The sequence below is a fragment of the Tyto alba genome, unplaced genomic scaffold (genome assembly GCF_018691265.1).
Source record: "Tyto alba isolate M040663 unplaced genomic scaffold, T.alba_DEE_v4.0 Super-Scaffold_1000006, whole genome shotgun sequence".
Taxonomy (NCBI): Eukaryota; Metazoa; Chordata; class Aves; order Strigiformes; family Tytonidae; genus Tyto; species Tyto alba.
This window is the reverse complement of record NW_024881272.1, coordinates 16236620-16253490: the sequence shown is the minus strand read 5'-3', so window position 1 is coordinate 16253490 and position 16871 is coordinate 16236620. Positions and strand designations below refer to the sequence as shown.

The 16871-nt window shown below is 40.9% G+C and overlaps 1 protein-coding gene across 2 annotated transcripts in view; it reads left to right on the top strand.

The window, feature by feature from the left end:
• The first annotated feature begins 700 nt into the window (after positions 1 to 700).
• SLC44A3 (solute carrier family 44 member 3) overlaps positions 701 to 16871 on the top strand; it is a 39751-nt gene continuing 23580 nt past the window's right edge. For both annotated transcript variants that reach the window (XM_042784389.1, XM_042784387.1), the window contains exons 1-9: positions 701 to 774; positions 997 to 1104; positions 3618 to 3760; positions 4351 to 4487; positions 5869 to 5962; positions 7452 to 7621; positions 8156 to 8245; positions 8908 to 9032; positions 10636 to 10822. In XM_042784389.1, the coding sequence (XP_042640323.1) occupies positions 748 to 774; positions 997 to 1104; positions 3618 to 3760; positions 4351 to 4487; positions 5869 to 5962; positions 7452 to 7621; positions 8156 to 8245; positions 8908 to 9032; positions 10636 to 10822 (1081 nt within the window). In that variant the 5' untranslated portion in view covers positions 701 to 747. The remainder of the gene's footprint in view (positions 775 to 996; positions 1105 to 3617; positions 3761 to 4350; positions 4488 to 5868; positions 5963 to 7451; positions 7622 to 8155; positions 8246 to 8907; positions 9033 to 10635; positions 10823 to 16871) is intronic.

Sequence of the window (16871 nt, the reverse complement as noted above, 5' to 3'; positions counted from 1 at the left end):
ACTTCTGCATTTGTTGGTCATTCAAGTTACAAGCACTGGTCTAATTCAGTGTGGTTATTCCTGTACATGCAAAATTCATATGGACATCGGTGAGAGGTGATTATTGTCTAACATAACATGTCAGTGTAATGTAACTGTACAAACAACAAACAAAACCACCACCAACAAAAAAGCTGATAAGGATCTGCGGGCTGCGTATTGATGGTGCAGCCAGCATAGCCAAGCGGGTATCAGCGTCAGTTGGCTTTACACAAGGAAAACGCCCCCCCTGTGACCTTGGCAATACCAAACTGCGGTTACTCCCGTAAATAAAGTCACTAATGGTGGAGACTGCCGCTCCCCGCCCCCCGGGCCCGCCCGGGCAGCCCCTGCCCCCGCACCGAACCGCAGCAGCGCAGCGGGGCTGCGCGGAGCGCCTGCCGCCCGCCGGCCCTTCAGCTTCAGGGAGAGAAATGCCGTTTCCCGGCCGCACGCGCGGCTGCCCGGCGGGGCCGCGGCCCGCCCGCCCTGCGGCTGCGGGAGGCGCGGTCGGGCCGGGGCCGGCGGTGCCCGGCCGCGGCAGGCGGAGCTGCCGGCGGTGCCGCCGCCCGGCCGCTCCTCCCGGGCGGGCCCGGCCCCGCGGCGCGCACGGCGGGCGCTGGTGCAGTGCCCCGCTGCCGTGCCCCGGCCAGCGTCGCCCCGCCGCGGCCGCGCCCCGGGCCCGCCTGCCGCCCCCGCGCAGCACGGCCCGGCCCGGCGGGCGGGAGCATGGCGCGGCGCAGGGGCCGGCAGCAGGTGAGCGCCGGGCCGGGGCGGCGGGGGGCGGGACGTGGGGGTCGGGGGGGTGTCAACGCACCTCGGCGTGGGCGAGCTGCGCCGCTGTCGCGGACAGACAGCTTCCAGGTGTTCGGCATTTGAAGTGCAAGGTCATGCTCTCTCAGAAATCTCAGCCGTTCGAAACTTGAGTTTAATTTCACAGGAAGCTTGTGGTTTCTGCTTTTCTTTGTTTCATTTTAGGATTCTGGAGGTAGTGTTTCTGAACCGAGGGAATGGAGACCAGTCATTTACAGAAAGTGCACAGACACGCTCTGGTTGCTCCTCTTCTTTCTTTTCTGGGCTGGTTTGGTAAGCATGCATTTTTTCTGGAAGAAAAATCAGATCCAGAGTTAATGGGGTTCTGCACTGTGTTATAATAAATGTAACCTGGAATTATCATGGCCACAGGTGTTAGGGTCTCACACTTAACTGGCCTTTGTGGAGGTGCAGTGCTTTATTGCAGCGTCTGTTACACAGACTTTCAGGTTCTGCCCATTTGCTTTAGATGCCATGTATACACAGAGCCGGCTTATTTAGAATTCACTTTTCTGTAAATTAGTCCAGGATCTGAATGCGCTCTGATTTTCTACTTATTCATTGTAGCCTTGTTATCTTGCAACAAGACTTGATAGACCATCTGATGGTGTATCAAGTCACTGTATGTCCTGTGCTTAGAAGAGCATGCAAACTTTCAGGAACAGACTTCATCTTTCCTAAGTGTGAATGTTTTTTTCATATGTCTGAGACTACTCAGGATCCTGTTAATCAGTTCAGGATTCTATTAATCAGTTCAATTCCTAATAACTCTTACTGAAACCTAACACAGAAGAATACATACGTGTTTTGAATACTTCATAAGTGGAAGCTGAACTTTGTGAACAGAATAGGTTTTTTTTACATGCTGTCTTATGCTTAGTGCTTTGATCAGTGGATCAGGGAATGCCAAAAATTAAACCTGTCAAATGGTGAGGATTTAGGATTTTTGTTTGTTTTCTCTTACTGTTTTTATTGCTCAGTTTCAGTGAAACAGATTATTGCATACATCTCTGTTTTCTTTTATTCAATCTGATTTTTAAAAAAAATTTTTGGCGGCACTGTTTTTCGCACATAATGGAAAAAATTGAAAACATATTAATAACTCTGTGGAAATGCATATCACCAGCATGTATAGACACACCCCTCCAGCAGTCATATGGCTGTCTGTTATTTAACAATATTTATGGCTTGTATCCAGCATTCTGCACTTAAAAAAAAAAAAATCACATGTACACAGTATTTGCCGTACTGATGGCAATGGACCTGTAACATCCATCTTTAGAAGGAATGCTGAAATTTTTCTGAAAGCATATTTCAGGTTGAGTTACAATGCTGGTTCATTTCTCCTTTTTCTTCTGAGAATAATTTATTTAACAAACATTTGCAATGTAAATAAACTGGATCTGAGAAGACTTTCTTGTTGTAACCAATGTCGCATCCACAAGTAGTACATCAGCTTTAATTGTGGAGTCTCAACAAAGATCTCCATATTGAGATGGCACTAACATGCAGTCATAATTTAAAAAAAAAAAATAGTTAGACTGCAAACATATAAGCGAAAATGAGACTATATTGGGGACTGTAGAAGCACATGCTTACATGTTTGTGTATGAGACTCGTTTTTTGCTCTGATCCCCTCTTTGGTCACAAATGTTGAAAGTGGAATAGCAAATAAAGGCTCTAAAACTTAAGCAAGAAAGCAGTTGTGCTGGATCTAATATGTGCAATCTGTCTCCAGCTCAGCCGATACTCCACAGTATCCATGCAACATAGTAGTGGTTACTGTGGGACTCGGGAGACCTGCTGCTGCCAGCAGTTGGCATGTAGTCGTAGAGCTTAGCTTGGTGTCCTTGGGTCTGTGTGAAATGTGGTTTACACCCCATGGGACAGAAGAGGCAACTAAATTGCTGAGTTCTTCAATAGCTGGAGTGCTGCAAAGAAGCCTTTGGGTAAAGTAGTGCTCAGGAGTTCACCAGCTTCCCAGAAGAATCATTACTGCTTCTTGGTACTTGGGAAGGTTCTTTTAAAGGGGTGTTTTGTCCCTCATGGGGTACATGAGCAGAATTTAAGCTGCATTCCTAGGCAAGGTGTCTTATGTTGACCAAGGGTTGCTGCTTCTTGGCCAACGGAGGTGCTTTGCTGCCCTTGGGTTTCACAGGGAGCTGATCTACTGGAGCTTTGATCTAACAGCAGAGCATCTAGAAGATCAGTGCAGTGTCACGTAAGTCCACAGTGTGGCTCTCTCCAGGTTTTTCACATGTGTTAATGCAGCTTCCCAAAATTTCAGTTAACCTGAATTTTAATCATATTTCATGTGTTTGAAATATACCTCTGATTAAATTTACTAGCAGGTGCAAGGGATCAACATTTCCGCAGCTGTATTGCCCAGGTGTCTCTTGAAGGGCACCCTGAAAAATGAGCAGCAGTGAGCAGGTGTGAAAAATTACCATTTGAGTGACCTTGCCCAGTGACACACATGAATGTGGGTAGAGGCAGTGTTCAGCACCTTGCTACTTCTTTCCTATTATTTTCATCAGGACCCCTATCTTCTCCTGTGATACTTTGCTTAATTTATATACTTTCAACAATAGATGAAGGAAAGCTCTAAGAAGGCAATAGGGCTAAACTTGTCTGTATGACTTGCTTTGGCTTTGGGCAGAAGGGTGAATTTTAGATTTAACTGTTTGCATCCACAAGACAAACATGCCTAGGTGAAAAGGAGTAGTTATTGAATGGGAAGGAAAAGCTACTGTAACATGATTTCACATTTTAAAATATTTTAACAGATGTTTATAACTGGCTATGCTGTGATGGCTGGGGCCGCAGAAAGACTTGTTCTCGGGTATGACAGCTTTGGGAACGTATGTGGTAGGAAGAACACTCCTGTAAAAGGGGCACCCCTTTCTGGACAGGACATGACTAATAAAAAGTAAGTACATGAGATAATGTCTAAATAAATCAAATGTTTGAGAACTTAATAAGATACACATCTTCTAGTTGTCAATCGTATACATATGTGTATATATACATGCATCTATTGAAAGGCAAAAGTGAGAACGGTGCAAAATGGTGAGTGAAATTAAAAAGTTAAGATAGAATTTGGAAATGTGGTACATTGTTATGCTTTATGGTGGCTGCTTCTTAATCTGGATCTTGAATAGGACTTCAGCCAAACCAGCTGTCATTCTATATAGCAAAGCTTTGTACTTAACGAAGTTGCGTGTGGAAGTTCCCAGTCATTCTGTCGACTCCCATGACCTAGTCCTTGTAGAATGGCACCCACTTTGGCAGCTTCTGATCCCATTTAAGAACATAAAGTGAAGTGTAGAAATGTAGCATATTCTCAAATTGCTTCTTAACTTCTGACTTCAAATTCCATTTTTTTCCATTGTAAGTGGAGAAAGGGTTTCATTTGCTTTGTAGTGCTTTAAAAAGATGGAAAGAAGGCTCAGAATTTAAACCTAAAAAAAACAGAAAGGTTGTTTTTTGAAAAGAGGATTTTTTTTTCTTTCTTTCTAGGTATGTCTTCTTTCTGAATTCATGCAGCCTGGAAACACAAAGCCTCAAAATAAGTTCACTTTCCTTGTGTGTGTCTAGTTGTCCACAAGAGCAACTCAACTCTTTGGAAGACCTCCAGAGTTTTGCAAGGCATAATGGTGTGCAACAGGGAATATGAATATCTTAGTGTATCTGTAGAACAGTTGAGCAGCTTTCACTTTGTTATTCCTATGTTTGCTACGCTAGGGAGTAATTTCTTACCATTAATTTCCTGAGCAGCCCATGCCAGCAGAAAACAAAATGTCTCGTTTCTGCTTTATTTCAAAGCCATAGTTCTAGAAATGTTACAGCTCTCTTACGCAAATTCAAAAGTTGTTGATTAATTCCTGTACAATGCTGAGATTATGCAGCAGAAAACTAGCTGCTTAGAATGACCTAGTGTGGTTTGGTGGGGGTGACAGTTGAACAGAGCTCATATGCTGCTTGAGAAGCTTGTTCAATTGGTTCTTTTACACATAATTAAAGCTCTGGTGGAATTAATAATTCCAAAGATACACAAGTGGTTTTATCCCTTTAGACATCAGATCCCAAAGTTCGCTATTCCACCTAGAAATTTTTTTATTTTATTCTGCTGTTTAAATGGATATAATGTCAGAAGTAGCTGTTGTGTAAAAGATGCAGTTCCAGTTCATTCATGTCCAACATGTAAATAAAATAACCTGTAGCCTAAACTCTATTCTATAGGGTATGCATAAACTGCAGACCATATGAATATTAGTGACTATTTTTGTTGTAGGTCAGAATTCCATTCTTTCTTCTTTTGATGTTTTGTTTGGCAAGGTTTGTTATTTAAATTGGCAACATTTGTTCTAATTTCATTTTGGGGTAGTTTGCCATCATGTGGTATGTACAGAAAGCTGTAAACACCTGTGATATTATAAAAGTATTTTCAGTGTAACTGAATAAAATTGCATGAAATTCTATCTACACAATTAAGCTGCTTGCATGTTTATCTCGAGGGAGAGGGCAGTATTGCATTTTGAATGGCTTGAATGTATCCAGCCGTTCTTCCCCAGAAGCATTATATAATGGAGCAGAGTATGATTAGTGGAGTACCTGGTAATATTTAGCCTAGAGCCCAGAAAATGTTAAGTTTCTGGATATAGATGTATTCTGTTCTAAATCATGAGGGACCTAGATCTATTGTAGCTTCTGTCATTTTAGGTTTTTCTCTTGTCTTAATGAGAAGAGTTTAGAGCTGAAGTATCATACTGTGGAACAAACTGTGCCTGCCCTCCAGGAAGATCAGTAAATGGTCATTATAGTTAAGTCTAGAAGGCAAAAGATTCTGCAGAGGTTGCTTTAGATTTACTCAGTTAACTAGTTTGATATTTACGTTCCCACTGGAGTATCAGGGATGAATATGGCCTGCTAAGGGATCAAAGCATAAGTGTAAACAAAACTTAATGGATAATGTGTTTTTCTTTAAAACTTTAACTCATGTTAAATTGCCTTTTTTTTTTTTTTCTTCCTTCTTAGGTTCTTATCTTTGTATTTACAACCTGAACGTTTCCAGTTACACACTAAATCCAAAGGCAGCTGAGCTATGTCCCACACTGCCAGTTCCACCAAGGTAAGAATTACTGGGTACTCTACAACACCCTTGAGTCCAAACTGCTTAAGGATTGTTACTTCCTCACATTTTGTATTTGACTCGATGCTTTACAGTCAGAATGGTTTTTCTTTGTTTGTTTATTTTTGTACATGTATCCTTATGAGTTCTCATGTGCCTGTGAACACACCAGGGTCCTGTCCCACAGAATGAACAAGGACTGCATTCCCTCCATTCCTCTACCCGTTAGAGATTTTTCCTCTCCAAATCAGAAGAGCACTCCATGTGAGGAGTGATTTATGTCTTGCACAGACTTTTGCTCTTCCCTCACTGCCAAGGAAGAGATGCTGTGGCCTTGGGCCTTACTTATTATCCTGAACTCAGAAATTTCTATCAGAATCATTTCATAGCCAGCTGGCTTGAAGCACAGGTCTGTGGGTGGCACTGTCTTTAACATCTGGTATTTGTGAGTCAAAATCCTTAAACCCATGATTTTAAATTCCACTGTGTCATGAAAATACAGCAAAGAATTGGAATCTCCATGTTTGCAGAGCTAAGTCATCTGCTCTGACCAAGAGAACATACAGGGAAAAAGCAAACATAAGAAAACAGGAGCCACATAAAAACATTACAAACAGCAGATCAAAGGAGAACATGTAAATTGATGAAAAAATATGTCATGTTTTACTTATTTCATTGACTCTTTAGGCTTTTTTCTGTTTGGCAAGGAACTCAGCAGAGTTAGTCATCTTGCACAGCAACATTTCATAGTAGGAGCAGATCTAGTCAGAGAAGCTTTTAACTGTTGATGAACAGACGTCTCCTTTTTAGGTATATCTTTGACTGTTGTAGTGGAGCATTGAAAAAGTGGGACAACAAATATATTCCAGAAGCTTGTCTGGGAGTGCCAAATAATTTTGTATGTAAATATTTGGTGGTGTTAATTGTACCTTACAAACATTGTTTTGATGTGGCTCTTGGAATGCTTAAATACCATAAAAACAGTGCAAAGCTGTTGTGGTCTAGAATTATCTACAAAGCATAGCTTACAGCTATGTTAGCATGAGTTCAGGTTTTACATGAACACACGGGAGCAAAGCAGGCGAAGCCAGACTAGAAGGGGAATACGAGTTACATGCTGATGGTAATTGAGATAGTAGTTCATTTTTCCCCCTGGTTGATCTTGAATGGATGTTCTAGTACAGTGATATAGGCACGATGCTGCTAGGAGTTTATTTGGCAGATGAAACAGAAAACTGCCTTTTGCGACAGACTGCTCCCGTGCCCAGTGCCCTGTTGTGTCAGAATATGTACAAGGTCTCCTCCGGGGCAGGGGGGATGCCCGCCCCGTTACAGATCGGGTTGGCCAGCTCTGGCTGCAAAACTGTGTTGAGGATGCTGGTGGGGTACTGCAGAGGGCTTGGAAGAGAATAGTGGAATGCATCTCTGTGGATTTTAAACTCTGTCCAGTACTTAATATTTTTTACCATCTTTGTTTTTAACCTTCCAGTAAATCTTTTCCATTATTTAATCGATGTGTTCCACAAAATCCTGAATGCTATTCCAAATATGCATCTGTCTTAATAAGTATGGTTAATGAAATGGATGTGTTTCACCGAATTCTGAGTGGAATATTGGCAGGAAGAGATACTGTGATAGGACTGAGCATCCTTGCGCTAGGTAAGGTTATAAATAAAAAGTGAATAAACTAAAATGTGAGGTTTCAAATGTTTCTATTAACTTTATATTTTTAATTAAAAAGTGATGTTTTTAATATTCTCTGAGCAGAGTTGTTTTTAAGAAAGAGAGAATGTGTTTTATCAGGAGGCATCAGACTGACAAAGCACAGCTCTGAAATATCAGATTCTGTGTTCCATGGTGTGATCATATACCTCATTTCAAAGGACTGTAAGAAACTGTTGATAAAATGTTCATGCTGATGCCATTTATTTTTAACTTATACAAAATATTATTGAAGAGCTAATAATGTCCAAGGTGAAATGTTTCAGTTATAAGCTCCTCATTAGTAAGTTACAGGTCACTAAGTTTTAAATGTTACCAAGATTGCCAGCTTTACCAAATGCTGTTGCTTTTCAGACTACTGTTTAAAAATAAAAGCCCAAATTCTGGAAGAACATTAAATGTATATTTAAAGTAAATAGGAGTTAAATGGCTTGTAACACTCATAATAAATTTACTTTGTATATTTTTCAGCCTTCTCTATTATAATGGTTTTAGCATTCAGATTCATTCGGACACTTCTGGTCCATACTTTGATTGCACTGGTTGTATTCGGGTTGTTATGTAAGTATATTTACCTTTTAGCATATGCTTAGTTAAATGGATCATCTCACTGAACTGAAGGAGAGGCAGCTGAACAAATAGCTATCCTTTTTCTCTGTGGCCATTCTCAGTAACCTTAGGCTTACCACAGTCATTTCCAAGCTGAGCCCTGCCTGCCTTTTGGTGCCAAGGTCTGGCTGTGCTGTTCCAGCTGCTGAGTGCTGGGATGATGATGATTTTTAAATTTTTTTTTATAGATGCCTGGAAACAACATTTCTTCTGGCAGATGAATACAGTTATGAAAATGCTACTGTTTCAAAGAAAATTTAGTGAAGTTCTACACTGCCTGCTTTAGAAAGGGAGAACTATAAGAATATATCCAGCTTAAGCTTGTTGTTCCATGAAAGTTAGCTTTGTAGCTCCTCGATGAAATTACATGCCCAAGCTTTAGAATAACTGCAAGAAAAACGAATGTTCTGCTGTGGGTTTACCTTAGACTAACAGACTGTTATGTTAATTTTCTCTGTGATCGTTGACGCTGTGCCCCTCTGCTATGGGATGGTACTCCTGATCCCAGCTTGGGTGCGACGGGGGCGAGAGGCTGGGGCAGGGGGCCGGGCAGGCACCAGCCTGCCAGCAGCAGCATGCTGCTGCTCACCTTCACGCTGCTCCTGTTTGCTCAGTTGTCTCAGGTGTTCTCTGGTGGCTCTATTATGACTACAGGAACGATCCCAGCACTGAATTGGAAACAGAAAAGGAAAATGTAAAATTTCTACTCGGATATGCTATCTTCTCAACGATAGTTACTGTAAGTAGTGTTTTACCCTAAGCAGTGGCAGAGGCTGTAACTTTAAAACTTGAACTACAGTGGTTCTGCAACAGTAAAAATAATACCTCATTCCTTCCAAATTTGAAAATTAGGTTCAATTAGAAGATCTGCTTACTCTCATTTAAAAAGTTTCATATCTTCATTGTGAAATTTGTTTGTCAGCACAGGCCTCGGCCACACCTGTACAAACAGTGTTAGCATTGGTGGTATAGTAATGTAAGAATTGTGTTCCATCCCCGATCTTTTCTGTATCAGCTAACTGGAGAATCATGTTGCGTGACCAGAAGGGCACTGGCTTGTTGTGGGCATGAGATCTGTGGATTCAGCTTACCGTGTCAGTAGGAGAAAGGGTTGACAGCTCTTTTAGACAATGAAAGAGGTAGGGAAGCACAGGCAGCAGTGTCTAGGCCTCAAGCTATGGGGTTAAATTCTGCTTTTCTCTCAACCTTGTTTTCCAACAGAAAATGAGTCTGGCTTGCAATTTCTAAAGTGATTTTTTCACTCTGATGTTGCAATGTTAAAGGGCTCATTGCTCAATGTGAGTGTTCAGACAATTTGTAGTTCATGAGACATTTGTCAAAACGATTGTTCCTTCTGTTTTCTTAAGGCAGAGTAGGATCCACAGGCTGGAATTCACCAGAAATGAACAGTCTGACAGTTTACAGTGACAAATATAAATGTGTCACAGATCAGATTTTTTTTCATATCCTCTGAGAGTTGCACCTTTTTGCTTCTGTTGTTACTGAAGGGGTCAGAAAAAGTTCCTTTGTATGCATGTGTGTTCCAGGACAACTGGCGGTCCTTTACAGAGCTGTGGGAACACCCACTGCTGCAGGTTACACCTCTCTTCAGAGCCAGTGGCCTTTTTCTAGAGCAGGCAAGAAAGCTAGTGAAGCAACTGCCACTGGTTGCATTTATTATTTTATAGATTCCAACCTCTCTTTTAACTGCTGTTCATAGTTCCTTGTCATAGAGAAGGAACTGGTGACATCGTGGGGTTTTTGACTCGGCGTTTTGTTGTCAGTGGTTTTTTTTTGTTGTTTTTTTTTTTTTTTTTTCCCTTGGGGGAAGAAAATAATTTATTTAAATGAGGTTTCATTTTATGTCTGCTTTGCTTCCATACATACAAATTAGTTTGGTTGTGCTACTGTCCTTTCTGCAGAAAAGGGCTGGTCCTCCTACCATTGTGAACAGTGGCAAGCTGACCTGAGTACAAGCAAAGTTTAAATGTTCATGACATACAGGGTACATGAAAGCAGAGTGTAGCATGTGACGTACATTTGCGTTTGCTGTAAAGTAAAACAGACTGCTTCCATTAGGTGAATTACAGCTTTATGAATCCTATTTGGTTTTAAAAAAACAGTAGTAATGACTTCAGAAAACTAGATTTTAATCCACAGGCTCTTTGAAAATATAGGCACTGTCTCAGAAAGCTTTTCCATTGTGCAGTAAGTTTGTGTAAAATGCCTTGATGTCATGTGTTTGTAAAATCCGTACCCCCTGATCCCACATTTGACAACTCAGACATTTCTTAAGGGGAAAAAAAACCCACAACCATTTGTCTTTTTATTTCCTGTAACAGGTTGTTCTGCTTTCCCTTATACTTGTGCTAAGAAAGAGGCTTCAGTTCACTGTACAGCTCTTTCAAATTGTTGGTAAAGTCATTGGCAGAATTCCTTTCCTCCTGTTCCAACCACTCTGGACCTTTCTGATTCTAATTGTGTTCTGGGTATTTTGGGTTGCTGTACTACTTAGCTTAGGAACTGCAGGTAAGTACATGCTTTCCATGATTTTGGATGAATGCTATCTGTTGCCTAAGTTCACTTCTTAAATATGAGATCTTCTGGTTTTAGCATACAAAATGTGGGCAAGCATTGTTACACAGCTGTGTTACTCTTTACTTTTTTTTGTTTATTTTTTTCCCCACTTGGAGTCTTCAACATTGCCATAGTTCTGTGAGTCCTAGCTCTACAGAAGAGAGATTTTTGCTCCTATACATGGACTTTAGTTTTATTCTTTCTCAATTATTTAATTTATTATTAGATTGTGGTAGATACAGTATATGATGTATTTAAATGAAGAAGGTGACAGGAGGGAGGAGGCTGCTTTTAGTGCAGTTGTTATGAAATAAGAATGTTCATCTCTGAATATAAACAATATCCAGCTGTCACGTAGGCAGAATGTTGTTTCTAAGCAGTAGTTCAGTGACAACTGCTATAACTATTTAGACTGGTACTACAGTATTTGGATTAATCCAGAGGTTCTTGCAGTTGTAGGGGAGGTGGTCTGTAGAAATAGTCAGGCACTATGAAGGATTTGCAAGAACAGATTTTGAGTATGGAAGTGGTGTTACTGAGGGACATACCACTATAAGATCTGTCACTGACTGAACCAGGGTATTTCGGATGCTGTCCCTTGGCCCAGCATTATGCCCTCCAAGGGAAGGGGAGGTTGTTCTTTGGTACAATGTCACCCAAAGAAGGGAAGCTAAACTCTAGCTCTGGGGATAACTCCTCGTGCAGACATCAGCCTTTATACGTAGAAAGCATTATGATTTGGGGGTTGGGGTTTTTTAAATTTTAAATTTCTAGGGCTGCTGCTAGGAGTCAGTTGTTGTCCTTTGGGTTGGAGCTGGTGCAGAACTGGTGTGGGTAGAGGCAGTTGTTTGCCATTCCTATATTTATTTATGGGTTTTCTCATTTCTGAAACTTGGCAGTGGTTTCTGTGTGGAAAACCAAATGCAGCCTAACTCTTCAAATGCTTATGTGTTACTATTTTATGATGTGTTTCCACCACACCTTGAGACAGTGGCTGCAGTAACTCCTCTGTGCAGGCTTACAGATCTCTGTTAGGTCAGAAGAGCCTCCAAACTTTCTGTAGCTGAGCCCATTTGGAAAAACTGGCAGTATTCCCCACCTCTGTGGGTCAGGTGTCTCACTCCTCTTCCATCACAGCTGCTTCCATCTCAGTCTCACCCTGTTAATTCTGGCTCTGTACAAGACCCACTTCACTTGAAACATCAGAGTCCATCAGTCTGAGTCCATGCTGGCACTGCAAATCACTCACCCATTAGGCTAGGCTAGGATGTTTCCCTCCAGCTTTCACTGGAGAGTCATGCAGGTTTTCCAGGGTGTCTCTGTTTCTGCTGCTTTTCCCCCAGTAGCTCACGTCTGTCAGAAATGGCTGCTTGACGCACTTGCCTGGCTGATAACCTGCTGCTTCTGCATAAAGGTCAAACCTAGCAAGGTCAAATGTCCAGCCTGCAGTCTCTTCATGAGTTGTTCCTGGCTGACTAAATAGTGAAGCAGATTTGCTTTGCTTTAAGTGTCATGAATATTCCTTCTTCACACTTCTCCGAGTTGGATTTTCCCTTTACAGAGGCAGCATTACATGCTAGACACAGCTTTGTGTGGTTAACTTTTCTGCAAAATCTTCATCCCACTATCAGCCAGGCAGCAGTAATTTTCAAACTGGCCTTGTGGGTACCTTATCACTGGTTCAGAGTCCTTTATAGAAAGGAGCATCTCCTGAGCTATCAACCAGCTGTTCATTTCATGCACCTGCTTGGATCAGATGCAATTTAAGATAAACATTAACTACAGTAAATAAGGTAAATAAAATTAATTGTAACACAGATTTGCTAAATATATAATTAACTATTAGAGGAAATACTGCATTCTTGATGTTAAGCTGAGCTGGTCCATTACACACAGGAAAATTCACTGGTGCTCTTAATATGCACACATAAGGATGTGAAGCTTACCCTTGTTAAATCTAAATTTAGAAGATGCCAGCTGAGTCTGTTGTATTCAAAAGCTTTTGGAAATGCAGCAGTCATTAGAAGAGTAGAAATATTTTAGCTCATGTGACAGAAACAGCTTGATGATAAGTACAGGATGGGGAACAAGTCAGGTATTTCCTGTATGGCTTTACAGATTTTGCAGGATAGTAGTGACTTGCACATTATATCTGAAAGCAAATTCCACATGTATTGACAGGGAAATAAAACCCAATGAAAACTGCCTTTGAGAGGCGTTTTATGCTTTTTCCATGTTGTGCCATTTTCCTTCACTGGTTCTATTCTCTGTTTCCTATTGTTTCCATTAACCTTTTTTTATTTTTTTCTCTGCCTGCTTGGAGAGTAGGATTCAAACAGTTTATGGCCTGCTGTTACATTCATAGTGCAGCACGTCTCCTGACTCAAAGGTATTTTATTTTCTGTCTTCTCCCTAGCATAATAGGATTGCTGATGTTTCCAGCAAGTGATACAAACAGTACAGTAGGCAGCATAATCTTGCTGTACAGTAGAGCAACGTTAAAGTTTCTAGGATGCTCTCAGCTTTGAAAGAATTGACTTTTTGCAGATTCAGCATAAGAAGGGAAGGTCATTTCCAGGAACTCAACTGTTAATATATTGGTCATATGAGGAATCTAGTAAAACATATGTTTTTACTGAGATCTTCTGCCAGGATATTTTTAGTGTAGATGTCAATCCTTCTAAGATTTTTCTGTTAACATTTAGCATGCTAATATTTAGAAGAGAATGTGCATTTGATAAATAGTCCAAACCAATTCTAAGTTTCAGCCCAAGCATGAACACAGATAGAAAAATGCCACTCTACATATTTGATTATTTTTCTGGTTAAAACTAATTTCTATTAATATTATCATTTGTATTTGTAATTATTCTTTTTGTTAAGCTGTCTTTTAAATGGGGGCTGTTGTTGCCTAGCAGATGTAAATGGAGTCCTTAGCAAAGCCCAGGGGCTGAGGTGTTTGTGTAAGTAACCAGTGAATGACCTGCAGCAGCACCAGTGCCCACCTGGTGCTGATAAAGTGGTGGGACAATCTGCTCAGCTGTTTACAGCTCCTGTGATTACAGAGTAACTCCTGAGAGGAGGTTGAAGACAACAAAGGCAACTTTAGCCTTTTAATGATCTGGGGAGGTAGTGAAAGACTGTTTTATCCAGTTCTCAGATCAAGATTTGTCGAGGTGACACAGAAGGTTGATATCAGCAAGAAGTATGATAGTTGTTTGGATTTCCAGTCCCATACTCTACCTCAGATTTGTTTCGTAGTTCAAGACTTGGACAAATGAACAGTAGACTAGATTTGGTATTGAGAATATTCCTTTAGACTGTATTTCAAATTTTCAACCCAAATCTGAGCCCTCTGAAGTGCTGCCTGTTAAAGCAGCTCACAGTAAAGTAGCTGGTTGGGGGTTGTTTTGCTGTTCTAGGATGACTAGTACTTGCACATCCTGTGAAAATAAATACATATAGTACAGTACATACAGTATTGTATGGTTAATAATGCGTTAGCGTAACCGCTTTGCATTTTCTATTGATTTTCTATAATCACCCTGTAAATCAAAGACATTTCTTCTGATTTTGAGTTTTGGGGACTTATTGCAACATCTGAGAGTACTTCTGTGAAGATCTCCAGAGATATGTTCACTTTGAGCAATTTGTTTTCTCCATTGACAAACAGTTGCCTATCCAGGATTCAGCTCGTAAAATACAGGTGGTGTTTTTCTTGGTTTTGACATTTTGAGTTTTTATTTGCACAAAAATACTTTCTGGGGCTACGCAGACTATATTTTAAGTGAAAATATACCAAGAAAGCTGAAAAAATTAAATACTTACAAAGACACTAGTCTTTTGTCTGATACAGAAAGATGGGCAAATGAAATTGGCTTGCTGCTGTGCTGCACCTGTTCTTAACATTTTCCTTGAATCTTCACTAGTTACATAATATTTATAGCATCTCTGCATCTTACACCTCTGGAGCACTTGATCCTTGCTTCAGCTGTGGTGCACCTGATCCTTATGCAACCACACAGGCACCTTATTTACATCCCCTCCAAAAGTTAGTGTTATGCTGAGGAAAGACTAAGTTCTTGGGAGCTATAGAAAACATTAGCCCACACTTGGAAAGGTACTTACGCGCATGACTAACTTGAAACACATGGATAATACTATTAAAATCACTGGGACTACTTATGCATTTTAAGGTGGGCACCTGCTTAAGTACCTTGGTAATTCAGAATCTGTAACAGCAGCAGAGACTGAGTGAGCTCCAGACCTAGAAAACTAGGAGAAATGCCAAGACTCCATGAGGCTTGAGACAGCACAAACAGTGGCACCAGTTAGAACCATTAGCTGGCTAGGAATGGAATTCAGCTGTGCTTTGGAAAAGCTGATATGTCTTAGGTTTATTGAGTCTTATTGTTTGCTAATTTGTGCAGCATTTCACTGCAGAACTGAAGTGGCCATGTGGCACAGCAAAGCATGTCTTTCAGCTTCCCAGCATGCAGGAGCTGTGAAGTCCACATGGCATAAATACTGTGCATGTAATATAGGATGAGAACGTGGTGTGAGATTTTCATGTAATGAAGGTGCATCCTACAGGCAAGTGAGCAATAAAACTGCCACATAAAGCTGTGCTGTAGCAAAACCAGCAATAAAAATGTACTTCCTGCAGGGTCCTTGGCATCCCAATTACAGTCAGCTCGCTTAGCTGTAAATACCATTACATGGAAAAAAGTGAAATAAAATAACAACAAATTCTGTTGCAGGAAGCATGGAGATTCAGTGTATGATGCCAGAACCTTTCCTCACTTAATAGTGGGAAGGGCACATCATATTTTCCTGTTAACAGAAATTGATAAACAGACTCTCAGTATTTTTTGGGCAGTGGTTCTTTGTTTCTGATAAGGAACGCTGGATTAGACTTCCCAGGAGTTTCCGTCCCTAACGGCAGCCTACTACGCCAGGCATCAGCAAAACCTTGCAGCAGCAGTTGCCGAGTAAGAGCACCTGACGTAAGTCTGGAAGGACGAAAATGTGGCCAGTGATACTGCATGTGCACACTGACTTTCGTATTGTTGTGTTGCTGTGCTGACTGGCATAATGGCACAGCCCTGGGCTGCAGAGTCAGACGGAGAAATACTTCTGAACTCTGCTGCAAACACTTGTGCCTGTTTGCATTGTTAACAATACTTCTTTTGAAGTATTTGCAGCAGATCAACATTTGTACTGATCGGAGGTTTTCCGATTTGGTGATTCAGCTGTAGAGACTTCAGTTCTTTACTGGCTTCTTCATGTTATCACTAGGAGCTTAGAATCCATCAGAAAGATTTGTGATTATGTAGTTGGAGAAAAATACTCTGTTGACAAACCGTATTTCCAGGTTTTGTTGAGAAAGTTTAGCTTGTGTGAACAGATACACCACAGTGGAGTAATGGGGAAAATGGCATATACTTTTGCCAACAGTGTATCAAGGATAACTTTAAAGTTTTTCTGTGCTAAGACTGACATATGAAAAGTAGCATTTCATGTAATTCTGTAGACAAAATTATGCATGCACAGTAGTCTCAGATGACATGGAATCAGTCAGACACATATGTTTATATTGGTAAACAGATTTCTATGAAGTAACAAAACCAATTTACCATACCTGGACAGCAAAGTGATCAATGGTGAATGCACAGGTAGATGTGCCTGATTTCTGTGCAGCAGAGCACAGCGCTGTGCATGTGCACATGTGTAAGGTTGGCCAGGAAAGACAAAGCCATTATGGTTGTTACTTCAGGTGGTTATTTCAGTAGGCTGGTAAAAAGCAAACAGAATTAGTTTACCATGCACACATTTGTTAGACTTCATGACAAAACTACAGAAGCAAAGCCTGAAATGTGTCTTTTTTGGTAAAGAAATGTTCAGGTGGATTGTGTGGTGGAAAATGTGCTTAATTCTGCTACTGAATGGCATAATGTCTTTGCATAAAAATGGGGAGGTGGGAGACCTTTTATCTCACTGA